Source organism: Sus scrofa, chromosome 13, assembly GCF_000003025.6.
Source record: "Sus scrofa isolate TJ Tabasco breed Duroc chromosome 13, Sscrofa11.1, whole genome shotgun sequence".
Taxonomy (NCBI): domain Eukaryota; kingdom Metazoa; phylum Chordata; class Mammalia; order Artiodactyla; family Suidae; genus Sus; species Sus scrofa.
Genome location: NC_010455.5, coordinates 79163258 through 79181985, shown reverse-complemented (window position 1 = coordinate 79181985; position 18728 = coordinate 79163258). Strand labels below are relative to the sequence as shown.

The following is an 18728-nucleotide window of genomic DNA, read 5'->3' as shown; positions in this document are numbered from 1 at the left end:
TGATCTTTTCAAATAACCAGCTTTTAGTTTCACTGATCTTTTCTATGGTTTTCTTCATTTCTATTTCCTTTATTTCTGCTCTGGTCTTTATGATTTCTTTCCTTCTGCTAACTTTAGGTCATACATGTTCTTCTCTAGTTGCTTTAGATGTAAAAGTTAGGTTGTTTATTTGAACTTTTTCTTGTTTCCTGAGGTAGGCTCATATTGCTATAAACTTCCCTCTTAGAACTGCTTTTGCTGCATTCCATAGGATTTGAAGTGTCGTATCTTCATTGTCATTTGCTTCTAGATATTTTAAAATTTCCTCTTTGATTTCTTCAGTGATCCATTGGTTGTTTAGTAGCATGTTGTTTAGTCTCCATGTGTTTGTGTTTTTTGCAGTTTTTTTCCTTGCTGTTTTGATTTCCAGTTGAATAGCATTGTGGTTGGAGAAGATGCTTAGTAGCATTTCAATTCCTTAAAGTTACCAAGGCTTGATTTGTGGCCCAGAATGTGATCACTCCTAGAGAATGTTCTGTGTGCAGTGAGAAGAATGTGTATTCTGCTGCTTTTGGATGGAATGTCCTATAAATATCTATTAAGTCCATCTGGGCTAATGCTTCATTTAGGGCCTGTGTTTCTTTGTTGATTTTCTGTCTAAATGATCTGTCCATTGCTGTAAGTGGGGTGTTAAAGTCCCCTGCTATTATTGTGTTATTGTCAATTTCTCCTTTTAAGGTTGATAGCAGTTGTCTTATACATTGAGGTGATCCTATGTTGGGTGCATACGTATTTACAATTGTTATATCTTCTTGGATTGATCCTTTGATCATTATGTAAGGTCTTTCTTTGTCTCTTATACTATTCTTTATTTTAAGGTCTATTTTGTCTGATATGAGTATTGCTAGTCTGGCTGTCTTTTGATTCCTGTTTGCATGGAATATTTTCTTCCGTCCTCTCACTTTCAATTTGTATGTGTCCCTAGAAGTGAAGTGGGTCTCTTGAAGACAGCATATATATGGATCTTGGTTTTGTATTCATTCAGCCAGTCTATGTATTTTGGTTGGGGCATTTAGTCCATTTACATTTAAGGAATTATTGATACGTATGTTCTTACTGCCATCTTATTAACTGTTTTGGATTTGTTTTTGTTGGTCTTTTTTCTTCCCTTCTTCTCCTGTTCTTTTCTCTTGTGCTTTGATGACTATCTTTAGTGTTGTATTTGAGTTGATTTTTCTTATTTGTGTGTATATCAATTGTAGATTTTTGGTTTGCAGTTACCTTGAAGTTTTGATATAAGAATCTATATGTATATGAGATTATTTTCAGTTGTTGGCCTCTTAATTCCAAGTGCATCTCTAGTGTTCTGCATGTGTACCCTCCTCTTCTCAGGATTTCTGATTTTGGTAGCATAATTGTACATGGATGATTACCTATCTTTACTGTATATATTCCTTTACTGGTGAGCCTTGTCATTTGTGGTATTTTTGTTTCTGGTTGTGGACTTTCTTTTCTGCCTAGAGAAGTTCCTTTAGCATTTGTTGTAAGGCTGGTTTAGTGTTGCTGAATTCGCTTAGCTTTTGCTTATCTGTGAAGCTTTTGATTTCTCCTTCAAATCTGAATGAGTGCCTTGCTGGGTAAAGTAATCTTGGTTGAAGGTTTTTTTCCTTTCATCACATTAAGTATATCATGCCACTCCCTTCTGGCCTGCAGAGCTTCTGCTGAAAAATCTGCCAATAATCTTATCAGGGTTCCCTTGTATGTTATTTGTTTCTTTTCCCTAGCTGCTTTTAATATTTTCTCTTTGTCTTTAATTGTGGTCATTTTGATTAATATCTTCCTCAGGGTGTTCTTCCTTGGGTTTATTTTATATGGTACTCTTTGTGCTTCCTGGATTTGAGCGAATGGTTCATTTCCCATGTTAGGGATGTTTTTGGCTATTATCTCTTCAAATATTTTTTCTGTCCCTTTCTCTCTCTCTTCTGCTTCCGACACCCCAATAATACAGATGTTGGTGCATTTAACATTGTCCCATAGTTCTCTGAGACTGTCTTCATTTCTTTTCAATTCTTTTTCTCTTTTCTGTTCTGCATCAGTGATTTCCACTAGTCTGTCCTCCACCTCGCTTATTCGTTCTTCTGCCTCCTGTATCCTGCTGTTGCTTGTTTCTACTGAATTTTTTATTTCAGTTATTGTATTTTGCATTTCTGATTGCTTAATCTTTAAATCTTGTATTTCTTTGCTCATTGTTTGCTGTAAATTATCAATCTTTGTCTTCAGTTTATTTCCAATGTCTTGCATCATCTTCAGCATCATCAATCTAAAGTCTTTTTCCTGGAGATCACTTAGCTGTTTTTCTGGGGGTTTTTCCTGCTCCATTATCTTATAGCTCTCTGCCTTTTCATTTTTATAGGTTTTTAGTGTGGTCTCCTTTTTTCCGACAATAGTGTTATAGCCTCTCTTACTTCTGATGTCTGCACCCCTTGTGGCCGAATTCATTACGGGGGCTTGCTGTAGGCTTCCTGATGGGAGGAACTGCCCACTGGTAGGTGGGGCTGATTCCTACCCCTCTGGTGGTTGGGCTTTGTCTCTGGGTGAGATTAGAGTTGGCTCTGTGCCTGGAGGGTGGTGCTTATGATCCCACCTCTGATGGGTGGGGCTGTGATCCCACCCAGATTATTGTTTGGCCTGGGGTTTCTCACTGCTGATGGGTGGGACCAAACTCCCAAAATGGCCACCTCCAGAGGAACACACACTGATGAATATTCCTGAGAGCTTTGCTTCCAATGTCCTTTCCCCACAATAATCCACAGTCACCCCCTGTTTTCCCAGGAAATTTTCCAAGAACTGCAGTCAGGTCCACCCCAGACTCCCATGGAGTCTCTGCTTTGCCTCAGGTCCCAGTGCACATGAAAGTCTGTTTGCACCTTTCAAGAATGGGGTCTCCTGCTCACAAGCCCCTATGGCTTTCAATGCCACATGCTCCGGGTGCTCTTTCTTCCAATGCCAGATCCCCAGGGGCTCAGAACTCTCACTCTTATAGGTGAGTCTCTGTGATATAGTTACTTTCCAGTCTGTGGGCTTCCCACCTGGCAGGTATGGGGTTGCTTATATCACGTAATCGCCCCTTCTACCTCTTGATGTGGCCTCCTCTTTGTCTTCTGGAGTAGGATATCTTTTTGAAAGTTTCCAGTCCATTTGGTTGAAGATTGTTCAGTATTTGGTTGTAATTTTGTTGTTTTTATGAGAGAAGGTGAGCTCTAGTCCTTCTATTCCGCCATCTTAATCCCATCCTCTCTCTCTGAAATTTCTCTTGACCCACCATAATCAGGCCACCCTATCAAAGTTGATCTTGTCGACTCATCTAAGTCCTCCATGTCACTAAATCCTGCAAGCACTTCGTGGCCCTCATCCTGCTAGACCACCTGCCAGCAGCATTTGATGCACTTGATGTTTCCTTTTTTTTTTTTTTTTTTTTTTTGCTGCTCCTGTGGCACATGGAAGTTCCCAGGCTAGGGATCAAACCCATGCCACAGTAGTAACCAGAGCCACAGCAATGCTGGATCCTTAATCCACTGAACCATGAAGCTTCCCTCTATTTGAAGAACCTCTGCACTTGGCCTTGTACTTCACTCTCTCTCACTTTTTCTCTGACCCTACGTAGTCTCTGAGCATCAGTGGGTCCCCACGCTCTGTCCTGGGACCCCTTCTCTAACCATGTTCGTTTCTTCAAACATCTCCTGTCTCATGGTTTTATGCAGCAACTCCCAAATTTCCATCTCCAGCCTGCACATCTCCCCTTACTCCAGTTTCAGACCCCAGACACTGGTGTGACTTCTATTTGTACATGTGAAAGGCACCTCTGATTTAACACATCCAAAATTAGACTCGATTTCCCCCTCAGTCTGGCTCTTCCCAGTCTTCCAAATCTTCATAAACATAACTCTATTCTACCACATTACCCAAGACAAAGGCTCTTTCTTTTCCTACTCCCACCCCATCCCACTCTACCAGCAAATTCTGTTGTTTCTTCTCTAAAACATACTCAGATTCCGTCTCATCACCTCCTTTACTGGTGCCCTAGTACCATCAGGAGCCTCTTAACTGGTCTCCTTACTTCTGCTCTGGTTGCCCTCTGGTCTATTGTCCACACCACAGCCAGAATAAGCCTTCTAAATATCAGTTAGCCCATGTTCTCTGCTCAAAACCCTCCAATGGCTTATTTCCCTACGAGATCACTATCCTCAGCCATCTCTCTGACCTCTCCTATTAGCCTCTCTCTCACTTCCTCTGCACCATGGCCTTCTAGCTATTCCACAAACAGGCCACCCACATCCCTGCCTCAGGGCCCTTGCACCTGATTCTCCATCCAAGATTCTCTTCCCCCAGGTACAGGCACAGCTTTCTCCTTCAGGTGTCTGTTCTAACACTTCATCAGGAAGAACTTCCCTGATCAGCTTCGGTAAGATAGTAACCCCTTTCTCACAGTCTATTTCCTCTATCTTGCCTTATTCTTCTTCACAGCATTCATCACCACTTGACACATTATAAATTTGTTTATGCTGTCTCCCCTATTCTACCAGGGGCTTCATGCGAGCAGAGATTTGACTTTGTCAACTGCTGCAACCTCAGATCCCAAAGAGAACCAGGCACTCAGCAGGTACCCAGAAGTATTTATAGAATGAACCAGTGAACACTCCAAGGTACATCAGTCTCAGGGACCAATCCACACCACAGTGGAGGGGAGAGGTGTCAGCTCCATGTCAGGGGCACAGGCCTCACTGTGGACTTCCCCAGATGCAAGCAGATGGGTCAGGGACCCTTCAATGACACATGTGACAGGACCTATTCTAAAAAGCACCAAGCCACCCTACATAGTAACAAAAATCACATCGGAACAATCCTAACAACAAAAGCATCCACTGAGGCTTACTATGTGCTGAGTTTCACAAGGTGCCAAATTCTCTCACTCAGCAAACAATAACTAAGCACCTAATGGGCACCCGCTGGCATCAGATACAGTGGTGGCAAAGTATGTCTCCTCAAGGAGCTTACAATTTGTAATGTTTCATTTATTTTTGGCAAGAACCATGAGGGTCTATAGTTGGGACACAGACCCCAGGGATGAGGGCACGCAGTCCAGAGGCTGTATATGCTTGAGGGAAAGAGGAGTCCCCAGTCACTCAGACCTGGGGCCTGGTGACAACAGGCTGACAGCAGCTGCACCAGGGCCTGAAGCAGGTAGGAGTACAGACAGGTGAGATCTCAAAATGATCAACATGGCTGGTGTGCTGAGTCCAGACCATCACGTGACTGCTAACAGCGATCCATGAGAAGTTCTGAAATCAGGGCAAAACCAAAATGAACTGCAGGAGTAGAGGACCTGATTGTCATTAGTGTGAGTTAGAGGACAACCACCTGGGGTTTAGAGTGCTGACAGGTTTGGGATGATGACTGCAGGCTATGCTGTGACCTGCAAAGGAAGGTCACAGACCTCTATCCCTTAGCCCTGCCGAGCCTACTCAAGGTCACTGGCCTCAGCTCCCAGGTTGGCTAGTGGGGCTCAGGTGAGCACAGAGCAAACTATTCATGGCTTTGGGGTCAGAGGGTGCTAATTAGCTGTATGAACTTGGACTTGTTATTTCACCTCTCTGAGTCTTAGTTCCCGCCCCTGCAAAGGCCTGACCAGTCAGAGGGCTGCTGGACAGGCTCAGGAACAGGAGGTCTGGGTTCCCAGGGGAGGGCTCTTAGGGACACAGGGTGGCAGCTGCAGCAGCAATTTTCCAGTGGTACAGAAGTATTTTCACCCTTTTACCCCCTGGTACAGTGGTACTGGTGTGTTCTGGCTGAAGCGCAGCTGTGATCACCTCTCAAGTGAAGACACTAATCTCAAGGTAGCAGAATTGCCACAAAGAAATAAAGCAATCCTGGTGAAGGCCTGAGCATGGGGTCCTGCCAGAATGCACCAGTACTACCAAACCGATGGGTAAAATGGTGAAATACTTCTGTACCATTGGAAAATTGCTGCTGCCACTGCCACCCTGTGTCCCCAAGAGCCCTCCCCTGGGTACCCAGACCTCCTGCTCTAGCACCTGTCCAGCTGCTAACATTGCTGAGGGCAAAAGGAACAACAGTGACTTGGCCTCAGTGTAAGGAAGGGCTTTCTACCAGCAAGCACCACCCCAGGCACCTTGGCGATCAGTGAGCTCTGTGTTCCTGGAAGCATTCAGCGGTGATGCCTGATGGAAGCAAGATAAACGGTCAGGCAGAGGCCTGCAGCGCTGAGTTGCATAATCTCAGGCCAGCCGGCCCTGTTCTCTCATAATAGCAAAGAGGGAAATTCCTCCCACATCACTGCCGGCATGGAAGGGGGCGGGGGATGGGGTGGATGCACCCTGCCTGTACCCCCTCTTAATAGGCGGCACGGGGAAGGGTCCACTCCGAAACTGACCTGAGTGCTGCTGAGCATGAAGCCCACCAGGCGAAATCCCCAGCTCAGAAACATCTCTTTAGGAAATGTTCCTGTCCTCTCACTGCCCTCCCCATCCTCCTCCCGGCAACCAACCCTGCCTCCCCAGAAAGAATGTGGCTTCAAGTGTTCGGGGAAAAGCTAGGTCCAGACCCCTCCATGAAGACAACAGCACTTGTGTCTGTGGTTTGGGCAGAAGCCAGTGTGGAAATGTCCCAGCTTCTGAGGGTGCAGGAGGAGAGCTAGGGCTTTTGCTCTTTGCAGAGCCCTTGCTGGGGATAGAGTGGCTGCCGAGAAGGGCCCCAAAGCCCCTAAGTGGGAAGGGGTGTCAGGAGACTGCTGTTCTCTGTTGATGGAAGAAAGATACAAGCTTCCAGAGGCTGGCTGGGCAGAGGGTGGGGCTGGCAGCCGCACGGGTGGGAAGGCCCAGATTGTAAGCAGGCAGAGGCTCTGGTCCACATCCCAGCCTGCAGCCTGAGACTTAGGCCAGAGGAGGAGGATGCTGGCGGAGTGGGACGTGCTCAGTGAGTGAGGCAGCTGTAGGCCCGGCTCTGCCTCTAGCTAGGTCTGACCCTGGCGAGTCACCTCTCCATCTGCACTGCAGTTTCCTCGGGTAGACAGTAAGGGGGCTGACACCCCAGAGCTCAGGAGACTTGCAGCTCCAAGCAAGTGGAAAAAATGGGCAGGCAAGAACTCCAAGACGAAACAATGGAAAGCAGGGACTGGAGAAGATACCTGTGCGCCCATGTGTGCAGCAGCCTTATTCACAACAGCCGAAAGGTGGAAACAGCACCCATGTCCACTGCCTGATGAAAGGCTCTACAAAACATGGTGGAGGCAGACAGTGGAATACTATTGGAAAAGGAATTCTGATACATATGGTAACTTGGGGGAACCACTGTGGTGAGTCAAATAAGCCAGTCACAAGCAGACAAATACTGTATGTTTCCACTCAAACGAGGAACCTAGAATAGTCAAAACCATAGAGACAGAAAGTAAAATGGTGGCTGCTGGGGGTTGGGAACAGCGGTTGTTGTTTAATAGGTACGGCGCTTCAGTTGGAGGAAACTGAAAACGTTTTGAAGACGGATAATGGTTTGATGGTTGCAAAGCAATATGAATATACTTAATGCCACAGAACTGTCCACGTAAACATGCTTAAGATGGTCAGTTTTATGTTATATATATTGAAAAAAAAAAAACAAAAAATTAAAAACAAAATGCCAGGACTCTGACTAAGGCTTGGGTCTTCCTGATCCCCGAAGCCTGAAGACAAGGTACGGGGAGTCATGCAGATGACAGCCAGGGTAAAGAGGGGTCCAAAGTCACAGACCTGAAGAAGGGGCAGGAGGGCCAGAAGGCAGGGAGCAGATGTAACCCCGATGCAGAGGGGTGGAGCCAAGAAGCTGAACAAGAGATGCTGCCAGAGTTGGGTCCTTAACAGTGGAAGGTGAGACAAAGGTCCCAAACCCTTGTGGGAAAGAACTCAGAGCAGGCTTGCTCCAAAGTTGGGGGCCCCACAGTCATGGAGAGCCTGGCTGCTGGCCCCGGAGTCGGCCATCTCCTGTCTCTTAGATTCTGAGGGGACCAGAGCAATGAGACCCCTTGAAAGAAGACAAGAAATTGGTTTGTGAGTGTGAAGCCTGTGAGCATCCTCAGTATGGAAGTCACAGAGAAGGCCTCCTGAGCCAGCTTGAGCATCTCTGCTCAGAGATCCAGGTCAGAACCAGAGTCCCTGGTCCTCTGAAGGACCTTGGCAGGGAGCTGGAATGGCAGGTGAGTGGGTCTGTTGACCCTGCTCATCCAGGCCACCTCTCCTTCTCCTTGGGACTTCAACTCCGTTCCCAGAGGCACAGGGATCAGCTGTGTGAAGTGAGAGAGGTTTTACTACCCAGCCATACTAATAGAGCATAGGAGACAGAGGGGAGTTCACACCATGGCTGGCCGTGTGACTCTCTCTGTGCTTTATTTGGTTGCCCCAGGGCATATGCAGTTCCCCAGCTAGGGATCAGATCTGAGCCATAGCTGCCAAGCTGTAGTTATGACCTAAGCCGCAGTGGAGGCAATGCCAAATTCTTAATGCACTGTGCTGGGCCGGGGATCGAACCTGTGTCCTAGTGCTCCCAAGATGCTGCTGATCCTGTTGTGCCACAGCAGGAGCACCTGTGCTTTATTTTTACAGCAGTAACAGCAGCAGCTACCACAATAGCGCTTGTGAGGATTAAAAGTGAGGAGCATGGGCCTTCCAAGCAGTAACTGCCCAGCAGATACCATTACGGTCTCACCCTCTTCATCATCACCACCAAGCTGCCATGTTTTTGCTCTTTTGGAATTTGGAAGATGAGAAACCCCAGGGTTCAGAGCACTTGGCAGAATTCCCAGCCTTCGCACCTCCCCCAGGATGCTGTGGCCTCTGGGGAAGCAGGATGTCAGGGAAAGTCCCGTCCATCCCAGGGTTCCGAACCACCCAGAAGAGCTCAGCTCCGGTAAGGTCCAGAGTTACACCCAAGGCTAAATATAGCCAATCTTTGATTAAAATTCCCCAAATGTAGGACATCCTTTTAAATGCCAGACTAATTAGTATTTAGCTATAATGCTTTAAGCTTTCGTTTTCTTTTTTCTCTTTTTTTTTTTTTTTTTTTTTTTTTTTTGGTCTTTTTAGGGCCGCCCCCATGGCATATGGAGGTTCCCAGGCTAGGGGGCAAATCGGAGCTATAACTGCTGGTCTCCACCACCGCCACAGCAACATCAGATCTGAGCCACGTCTGCGACCTACACCACATGGCAATACTAGATCCTTAACCCACTGAATAGTGCCAGGGATCGAACCCAAGTCCTCATGGATACTAGTTGGGTTCGTTACTACTGAGCCACCATGGGAACTCTTAAGCTTTCCTTTTCTTAATACGAGACCTAATGGAGCAGAGACATGTGCTAATCTGAGAACCCAGTATCTACTCCTGAGGCAGTCCTGGGTGGACCAGACCCTAAATCAGACCTGATTTTGTTGGCAGGATCAGAGGGTACATCTAAGGGGAGCTCAGAGCTTCAGAACACAAGCCTTGCAAATTCACACTTAGAAAGTAATGCTGTGGCCGTACTTCCTCTCTCTTGCCTCCACTGCTAAGTTTTCCCAAAATCTTCCTAAGAAGCACCCTGAAGGAAAAAAAATTTTTTTAGAAAACAACTTTGGGTAATCTAATCCCCAATATTACTTTTTAAAAAGTTAGACACATTAATATGGCTGTAGAGAGAAATAATATTTACCAAGCTCCACCTAAGTGTCAGGCATGAGGTTATCTTCTTCCATGTGTTATGCAATGGTTTTCAGATTGTTTTCTGTGGAAATAGCCCAGAATTACATGCAAAAAAGTGGTCCTTTGGGAAATCCTAAGGACAAGATATCCTTCCAATATAATTTTTTTTTCTTTTTTTTTTTTTCAGGGCTGCACCCAGGGCATACGGAGGTTCCCAGGCTAGGGGTCAAATTGGAGCTACAGCTGCCAGCCTATGCCACAGCCACAGCCACAGCCACAGCAACGCAGGATCCAAGCTGTGTCTGCGACCTACACCACAGCTCATGGCAATGCCAGATCCTTAACCCACTGAGCAAGGCCAGGAATCAAACCTGAAACCTCATGGTTCCTAGTTGAGTTCGTTTCTGCTGAGCCATGACAGGAACTCCATCCTTCCAAAATACTTCTAACATATGCTTATATATTGAAGATTTTTTTTTTTTTTTTTGTCTTTTTGCTATTTCTTGGGCCACTCCCGCAGCATATGGAGGTTCCCAGGCTAGGGATCTAATCGGAGCTGTAGCCACTGGCCTACACCACAGCCACAACCATGCGGGATCCGAGCCACATCTGCAACCTACACCACAGCTCATGGCAACGCCGGATCATTAACCCACTGAGCAAGGGCAGGGATCGAACCCGCAACCTCATGGTTCCTAGTCGGATTTGTTAACCACTGCACCACAACGGGAACTCCTTGAAGATTCTTTCAAGCCCTGCAGTAAAGAAACTGTTTATCTGGAGTTCCCATACTGGCTCAGTGGTTAACAAACCCGACTAGTATCCATGAAGACTCAGGTTCAATCCATGGCCTTGCTCAGTGGGTTAAGGATCTGGCATTGCCATGAGCTGTGGTGAAGGTTGAAGACAAGCTAGGGTCCCAAGTTGCTGTGGCCATCAGCTGTAGCTCCAATTCAACCCCTAGCCTGGGAACTTCCATATGCCACTGGTACAGCCCTAAAAAGACGAAAAAAGAAAAAAAAAGAAAAGAAACTGTTTATCTTTCTTTAACTCAGTATACCCTAAAGTGTGGTATATATTCAAATGGGTGATGCGCAAGATGATTTTAGAAAGTGCGTAAACATGTTTTAAATTTTAATAGTTACATGTATTTATTTTGATGTGAGTTAGCAAATAATATAGCTAGCACATCAAACCTGCGATTATACAGTTATTGTTCAGGACTCATTCATTCATTCATTCCATAGGCATTTACTGAGGATTTACCATAAGCCAAGCAGTATTCTAGAGGCTGAGGATAGAGTAGTAAATAAAGTCCCTGTGCTCATAAATTTATTTTTAATGGGGAGCAATGGAAACACACACAAAGAAGTATATTGAGCACATATAAATATATGTTCAACAGTAAGAGGAAGAATAAAGAAAAAGAGTTGGGCAGGGGAGTGGAAGTGACAGGGGTGAGAGAGGTGAGGTGGGTGCTAGTGCAGGGAAGACCTCTCAGGTAAGCGAACCCTTAAACAGAGACCTAAATGAATGAGACTATATTTCTGCAGGAAGAACATGCTCAGCAGAGAGAACATCAAATACAAATGCCTGAGATGGGAATGTGCTTGGTAGAACTGTTCCAAATTCCAGGGCAAGCCCTGAAGGATGGTGCTTTTAAAAATTATGGTAAAGCTGGGAGTTCCCATTGTGGCTCAGTGGGTTATGAACCCAACTAGCATCCATGAGGACATGGGCTCAATCCCTGGCTTTGCTCAGTGGATTAAGGATCCAGTGCTGCCGTGAGCTGTGGTATAGATTGAAGACGTGGCTCAGATCTGGTGTTGCTATGGCTGTGGTATAGGCCAGCATCTGTAGCTCTGATTCAACCCCTAGCCTGGGAACTTCCTTATGCCACAAGTGTGCCTAAAAAGAAAAAAAAAAAAAAAAAAAAAGGTGAATGATAATCTCATTGGCTCTAATACAATTATTTCTATTACTAAAATACTAAAATTATTGACAGTATTAATACTGTCTATAATTATTCAAATGCTATGAGAAAACTGTTCGTGCTAAAAAAAAGAAAATAAAGAATAATGTTGCATTCAAAAAAGCACAATAAATAAATTAAAATTATGGTATAGTGAGTTCCTTGGTGGTCTAGTGGTTGGGATTCAGTGCTTTCACTGCTAAGGCCCAGGTTCAATTCCTGGTCTGCGAACTGAGATCCCACATCAAGCTACTGCGTGCTGTGGCCAAAAAATAAAATATAATGAAAATTACGTGTAACTCAAATACCATAATAGTTGCCCTTTAAAATGTACAAGTCAGTGTTTTTTAGTATATACACAAAGTTATCCTTTTTTTTTTTTTTTTGGGGGGGGTCATGCCTGTGGCATACAGAAGTTCCCAGGCCAGAGATCAAACCCAAGACACAGCAGTAACTCAAGCCACAATAGTGACAACACTGAGTCTTTAACCAGTGGGCCACCAGGGAACTTCCATTTTATTCTTTTTAAGAGATGATTTGGTTCTGGTTCTAACCAAGATGGACCAGATTTATCTTCTCAAAAACAACCAAAAAACAGACAAAGTATACGAAACTGGATTTCAAGACACTGGACATCAGGCAACAAAGGACACTGACCCCTGAGAGATGGGGTATGAAAGAGGGGAGGGCACCTACGACTGTCCGGTTTACTGCCCTCAGAGGGCTTCTAGGCCACAGTGCTGGGAGGGGAAACCTAGGAATAAAGAACATCATTTTGTAATAATAAAAAGGTCAGTTCATCCAGGGGATGTATCCATCCTAAACATGTATGCACGTAACAACAGAGTGTCAGAAATAAATGCAGCAAAAGCTAATCAAACCAAAAGGAAAAAAACAGGCGAATCCACAGTTATACTCTGAAATTCAACACCCTTCTCCCAATCACTGACAGAACAAGTAGATGGATACAGAAGTCTTAGAGGACACTATCTACCAGCTTGATCTAATTGACATTCATAGGACACCCCACCCAACAACAGCAGGATACACATTCTTTTCATGTGCACATGGAACATTTACCAAGATAGACCATATCCTGAGTCATAAAACAAGCCTCAGTAAGTTTTAAAGAATTCGAATAATATACTGTATGTTCTCTGACAAAATGAAATTAAAATAGAAATCAATGATGGAAAGATGTCTGGAAAATTCCAAAATAGTTGAAACTAAATAATGTACTTTTAAATAACCTATGGGTCAAAGAAGATATCAAAGGGGAAATTTAAAAGTATTTTTAACCCAATGAAAATGAAAATACAACATATTAAAATCTGTGGGACAGAGCTAGATGAGTTGTTGGGGGAATTTATAGCAGCAACATGAATATCTTATTAATGAAGAAATGGTCAAGCAATGCCATCAGCCACTGCTTTAAGAAGTTAGAAAAAGTAGAGCAAATGAAATTCAAAGTAGGCAGGCAAAAGGAAATAATAAACATAAGAGAGGATATCAATAGAACCAAAGGGGAAAAATCTGACTCAAAAGTTGATTCTTTCTGAAAAGTAATGACATTGATACATCTCTAGCCATCCTGATTCAGAAAAAAGAAAAGACATAAATTATCAATATGAGAAAGGAGAGAGGTAGCAGTGCTACAGTCTACGGATTATAACAGGATAATACGAAAATAATGCTGATGCCAATAAATTTGGTAACTCTGATGAGCTGATCAAGTTTTTGAGATGTACAAACTACAAAAGGTCACTGGAGAAGAAACAGATAACCTGAATATCCCTATATCTATTAAAGAAATTGAGGAGTTGTGCCCACTGTGGTACAGAGGAAACAAATCTGACTAGTATCCATGAGGATGCAGGGTTGATCCCTGGCCTTGCTCAGCGGGTTAAGGATCCAGTGTTGCTGTGAGTTGCAGTGTAGGTCACAGATGCAGATTAGATCCTGCGTTGCAGTGGCTGTTGTATAGGCCAGCAGCTGTAGCTCCAATTTGACCCCTACCCCAGGAACTTCCACATGCAGCCCTAAAAAGCAAAAAAGAAAAAAAGAAAAAGAAATTGTATTTGTAGTTAAAAACCTTCCTACAAAGAAAACTTCAAGCCCAGAAGTCTTCACAGGTGAACTCTACTAAACATTTAAGGAATATTTAACAACAATATTGGTCAAGGTCGTCCAGAAAATTGAAGCGTGCATACCTCTCAAGTCATTCTATAAAGCCAGCATTACTCAGACATTACAGGAAAACTAAGACCAATATTTCCCAAGAACACAGATGCAATGCTTCTAAACAAGTGGGATTTATCCCAGGAATACAATGTTGGTTTAACATTAGAAAAAGTAAGCAATGTAATTTACCATATTAAAGACTAAAAAAGAAAACCCCATGTGATTATTTCAATAGACAGAGAAAAAGTATTTGGCAATACCCAACACCCACACCTGATAAAAACTCTCTGAAGACTAGGAATAGAAAGGAACTTCCTCAACCTGATAAAGCACATTTTGAAAAACCCTACAGCTAACATCATGCCTTTTTTTTTTAAATAGCATTTTTTATTACTCAATTACATTTATAGTTGTACAACGATCATTGCAACCAAATTTTATAGCATTTCCAACCCGAACCCCCAGCGCATCCCCCAACCCCACCTCCAACATCATAGTTAGTGCTGAAAGACTAGAAGCTTTCTCCTTAGGATCAAGGACAAGACAAGTATGTCTTTAAGTCAGTAAAATAAGGCAAGAAAAAGAAATAGAAGCCATCCAGATGGAAAAGAAGAAGTAAAACTGTCTTTACTCACAGACATGATCATTCTGTAGAAAACCCAGTAGACTCTACAAAAAAGCCACTAGCACCAATAAGTAACTATCAAGGTTTCAGGTTACAATATGTAAAATTATATTGTATTTCTATACACTGGCAATAAATCATTGAAAACTCAAATAAAGAACCAACATCATTTATAATACAGAGGTAGCTATAAATTGATGAAGTATGTAAAAGACCTATGCACCCAAAACTACAAAACATTCTTGATGAGAGAATTAAAAAAGAAGACTTAAATGGAAAGATGTACCCTGTTCACGGGTTGGAAGGCTCAACATCATTAGGACGTCAGTTCTCCTCAAACTGATCCATAAATTCAACATAATCTCAATCAAAATCTAGAATTTTAGAATTTAACTGAGTCTAAGATTCACATGGACATGCAAAGGACCTGGGTTAGCCAAAACAACTTTGAAAACGAATGAAGTTGGAGATTTACCAGTACCTGATTTCAAGGCTTATTATAAAGCTACAGCTACTAAGATAGTATGCTATTGGAGATAGACAACAGATCAAACAAATAGAGTATGCAGACAACTGATTTTTATCAAAGTTACAAAAAAAGTTGATGGGGGGGAGAACAATCTCTTCAACAAACAGAGCTGGAACAGTTGCATATCTATACACCAAAAAGATGAACTTTATCCCTTACCTCACACCATATACCAAAATTAACACAGGGTAGATCATAAACCTAAATGTAAAACCTAAAACCCTTAAATGTCTAAAAGAAAATTTAGGAGAAAACCTTTGTGATCTTGGGTTTGGCAAAGGTTTCTCAGATCCAACACCAGAAGCACAATCCATAAAAGAACAAACTGATAAACTGAACTTCATCAAAATTTAAAACTCTTGTCTTTGAAAGACACCATTAAGAGAACTAAAAAAAAAAGCTGAAGACTGGAAAAATAACTGTAAATCACACGTCTGATAGAGTGCATTCCCAAGGTTTTCAAAGCTCCCCTCCTGGAAAGACATTCTATGATTAATGATTCTTTGCTTCAAGACTCAGACAGTAATAAAGTAATAATCAGGAAGCATCTAGAACAGTGGTTCTCTAACTTCAACATCACTGGGAGGGTTTGCTAAAACACAGATTGCTGGGCCCCACCCTCAGAATTTCTGAATCATTAGGGCTTGAGAGTTTTCATTTCTGATATGTTCCCTGATGCTGTGGCTGGACCAAACTTTGAGACCCTATTCAAGACAACTTAGACTAAACTAGAAACACAATGTCAGATACAAGATTCCCTATCCTTCCCCAGGGACAATTACTAAATAAACTATGCTTATTACGAAAAAAATTGATTTCCCTCTTTTTGTTTGTTTTTTTAGGGCCGCACCCTCAGCACATGGAAGTTTCCAGGCGAGAGGTCAAATCAGAGCTGCAGCTACCGGCCTACACCACAGCCATAGCAATGCAATGTCTTGCAACCATACCACAGCTCACAGCAATGCTGAATCTTTAACCCACTGAGCAAGGCTTGGGATCAATCCCGCACCCTCATGGACACTAGTCAGGTTCATAACCACTGAGCCACAATGGGAACTCCTGATTTCTCTCTTTTCATTTAGCTGGAGATATCTGTAAACGTTCATCAGAGCTTCTGATCAGTGAGAAATAACAAACGTGGTGCCGCTGAGTGGGCATGACACCAGCCTTCCCTCTTTGTTGAAAGCACATTTTGGTTTCCACAAAGCTGCTCAGAATTCACCCTGGAAAACATACACGGCCTTATACCAACCATCCCATGATGGCAACCCAATCGAGACCAGCACACCCTGCTAAAGCCTGTCAACTTTCCCTGACCCCTGAGCTAACGCCCCATCCCCATGCAGGGCTGTCATCAAATCTCAAAGTCTCACCGTCCAAGATGGCCCATTGATTGTCAATCTCGGTGTGTTTCAGGTAGGAGTCTTCAATGGTGGGGTCATAGTCAGGCACAAAGATCTTCTGGAAAAACTGGATGGTGAGGGCACTCTTGCCCACGCCCCCGTCTCCCACCACCACCAGCTTGTATGTGGGGAGGTTGTCACTGGGGACGGCACTGGTTGCCATGTTGCTGGTAGGTCAGACCTGGGGAGGCAAGACAGGTGGAATGAGGCAGGGGGCTTCTTCCTCTCTGACTCAGGGGAGGTATCCATGCATGGGGTTTCCTCCCTTCTTGTAGAGTAATAAATACTCCTAATTGTAGAGAGTTTTGAAAATGAAGAAATAAACAAAAGAAAACAGAACTGTTACCCCTGATCCCTCACCCAGAGACAATCACTGTTGAAATGATTTATTCAATCATTTGTTGAACAGCATCTATGTGCCAGTTCCAGTCTTGGGAACTTAATACTCCTAGATGTCACGTGGCCTTTAACCAGCCGGAAGCTATGCCAAAGAAATGTTTCCACCACTAGATTTCACCCTGTCCTGGTACAGGCACAGCCAAACACGCGGGCATTCGTGTAAGCAGGGAGGACACAGAGGCTCACATCAGCTCTGGACATAGGACTGCGGTGCTGAGAAGGATGGGAGGCTGTCTGAGCTCAAGCTTAGCACAGGGGCCTCTAAGCCCCTGCTGACTCTCAGAATCCTGTGATCCTGGCTCTGTTCTCTGGTCTCCTTGCCCTGTATCACCCAGGAGGTCATGCTGGAATCTCATGACATCTGGTCAACCTCTGTTTCAGTAGGGGAAGAGGAAGAGGAGGATGGAGGATACGTTTTATTTTGATGATGTTGAGCCCAGTGAAGGCAGCAGTTGTCAACCAGAGGCACTTTTGCCCCCCAGGCATATTTGCAATGTCTGGAGATATTTCGAGTTGCCAAAACCAAGTGGGTGCTGCCTACATCTAGTCAGTGGAGGCCGGGAATGCTGCTAAACATCCTAGAAGGCCCTGGAAAACACCCTCCCTACCCAACACATTATTATCCATCCTAAAATATCAGTAGTGCCAAGGTTGAGAAATACTAAGCTAAGGTGACTAGCTCAGCTGACGAGGTAGGGGCTGGCAATGTGGGACCAGGATTTTAAAGAACAACTGAGCCTGAACAGATAAGAACTGATTGTGAAGAGGTGACAGCAGGGAAGTGAAGAGCGACCTTTTGAAACTGCATCACAAAGTGGCAAAGAGGAGAGGAGTGCAGCAAACATGGAAGGAGCGCTCTGAAAAATAGGAGGGAAGCCAGGATCTGTCGCAATGAGGGAAACCCAGAGTTTCCAGAAGGAGGAGGTTGACAGCACCAAAGGCTAAACATTGGTGGGGGAGGCAGGGGGAGAGTCACCTAAAGAAAAATTTGAAGGTGCTGTCAGGGCCCTAAGCTGCTAACTGCAGACTCTGCCGGGGAGAAACACAAACCACGTCTGGTGGGCACTCCTGGGTAGCTCCGAGTCTCGTAGAAGGAGGGGAGGAGGCATGGGGCAGGGGGTGGGGGCGGCAATGAACTGGGTATCCATGTGCATCACTGCTGCTTGGGAAGGCCACCAACTGAGCCATCGTCTCCTTACCTAATAGATTAAAGGGCTGGGTCTTTATAGTTGTTCTCAGCTCTAAAAGAGTCCTCCATTCTAGATTTCACCAGAAAGGGTGTTGGACACAAATGCAGGTTATGTGGCCATGCTGATTTGTGTGGGGCTACAGACAAGAGTCATTGCATAACCCTTTGCAGTTACTGAAGCTTGATGTTGACATTTAGGATTTCCCTGCAGTGTGGGGGAAGTAGGCGCTTTTATACACTGTGGGTGAGAGTGTAAATCTGTCCAAACTGGACGGAGAGTGCACTTGCATAAATATACCCAAATTTAAAACAGACCTATCCTTTCTCAAAGCTATACCACATGTGAGAACGTATTCTAAGGAGATAGTCAGTCAAGTGCACAAGATGTTAAGAACAGGGAAAAAATGGAAATAACTTAGTGAAGGGAGGAAGTTAAAGATAAAGCTTTTCTCTACAATACAATACTATGTGGCCATTAAAAAGATATTCACTAACCTAGAAAAAGTTTATAACATACATGAAAAGCAGGATAATGCGAGAAAAAAGAATGTATACATGTATGTGTGACTGGGTCACCTTGCGGTACAACAGAAAATCGACAGAACACTGTAAACCAGCTATGATGGAAAAGATAAAAATCATTACAAAATTAAAAAAAAATTATATACATGAAAAAAAAAAAACCAAGCTGCAAAACAGCAAGTACATATGATGCCACTTCCACA

At 43.9% G+C, this 18728-nt stretch overlaps 1 protein-coding gene across 10 annotated transcripts in view; it reads right to left on the bottom strand.

Annotated features, from left to right (window-relative positions):
• MRAS (muscle RAS oncogene homolog) overlaps positions 1-18728 on the bottom strand; it is a 73651-nt gene that overhangs the window by 29154 nt on the left and 25769 nt on the right. For all 10 annotated transcript variants that reach the window (XM_021069517.1, XM_021069515.1, XM_021069513.1 and 7 more), the window contains exon 2: positions 16386-16596. In XM_021069517.1, coding sequence (XP_020925176.1) covers positions 16386-16578 — 193 coding nt within the window. In that variant the 5' untranslated portion in view covers positions 16579-16596. The remainder of the gene's footprint in view (positions 1-16385; positions 16597-18728) is intronic.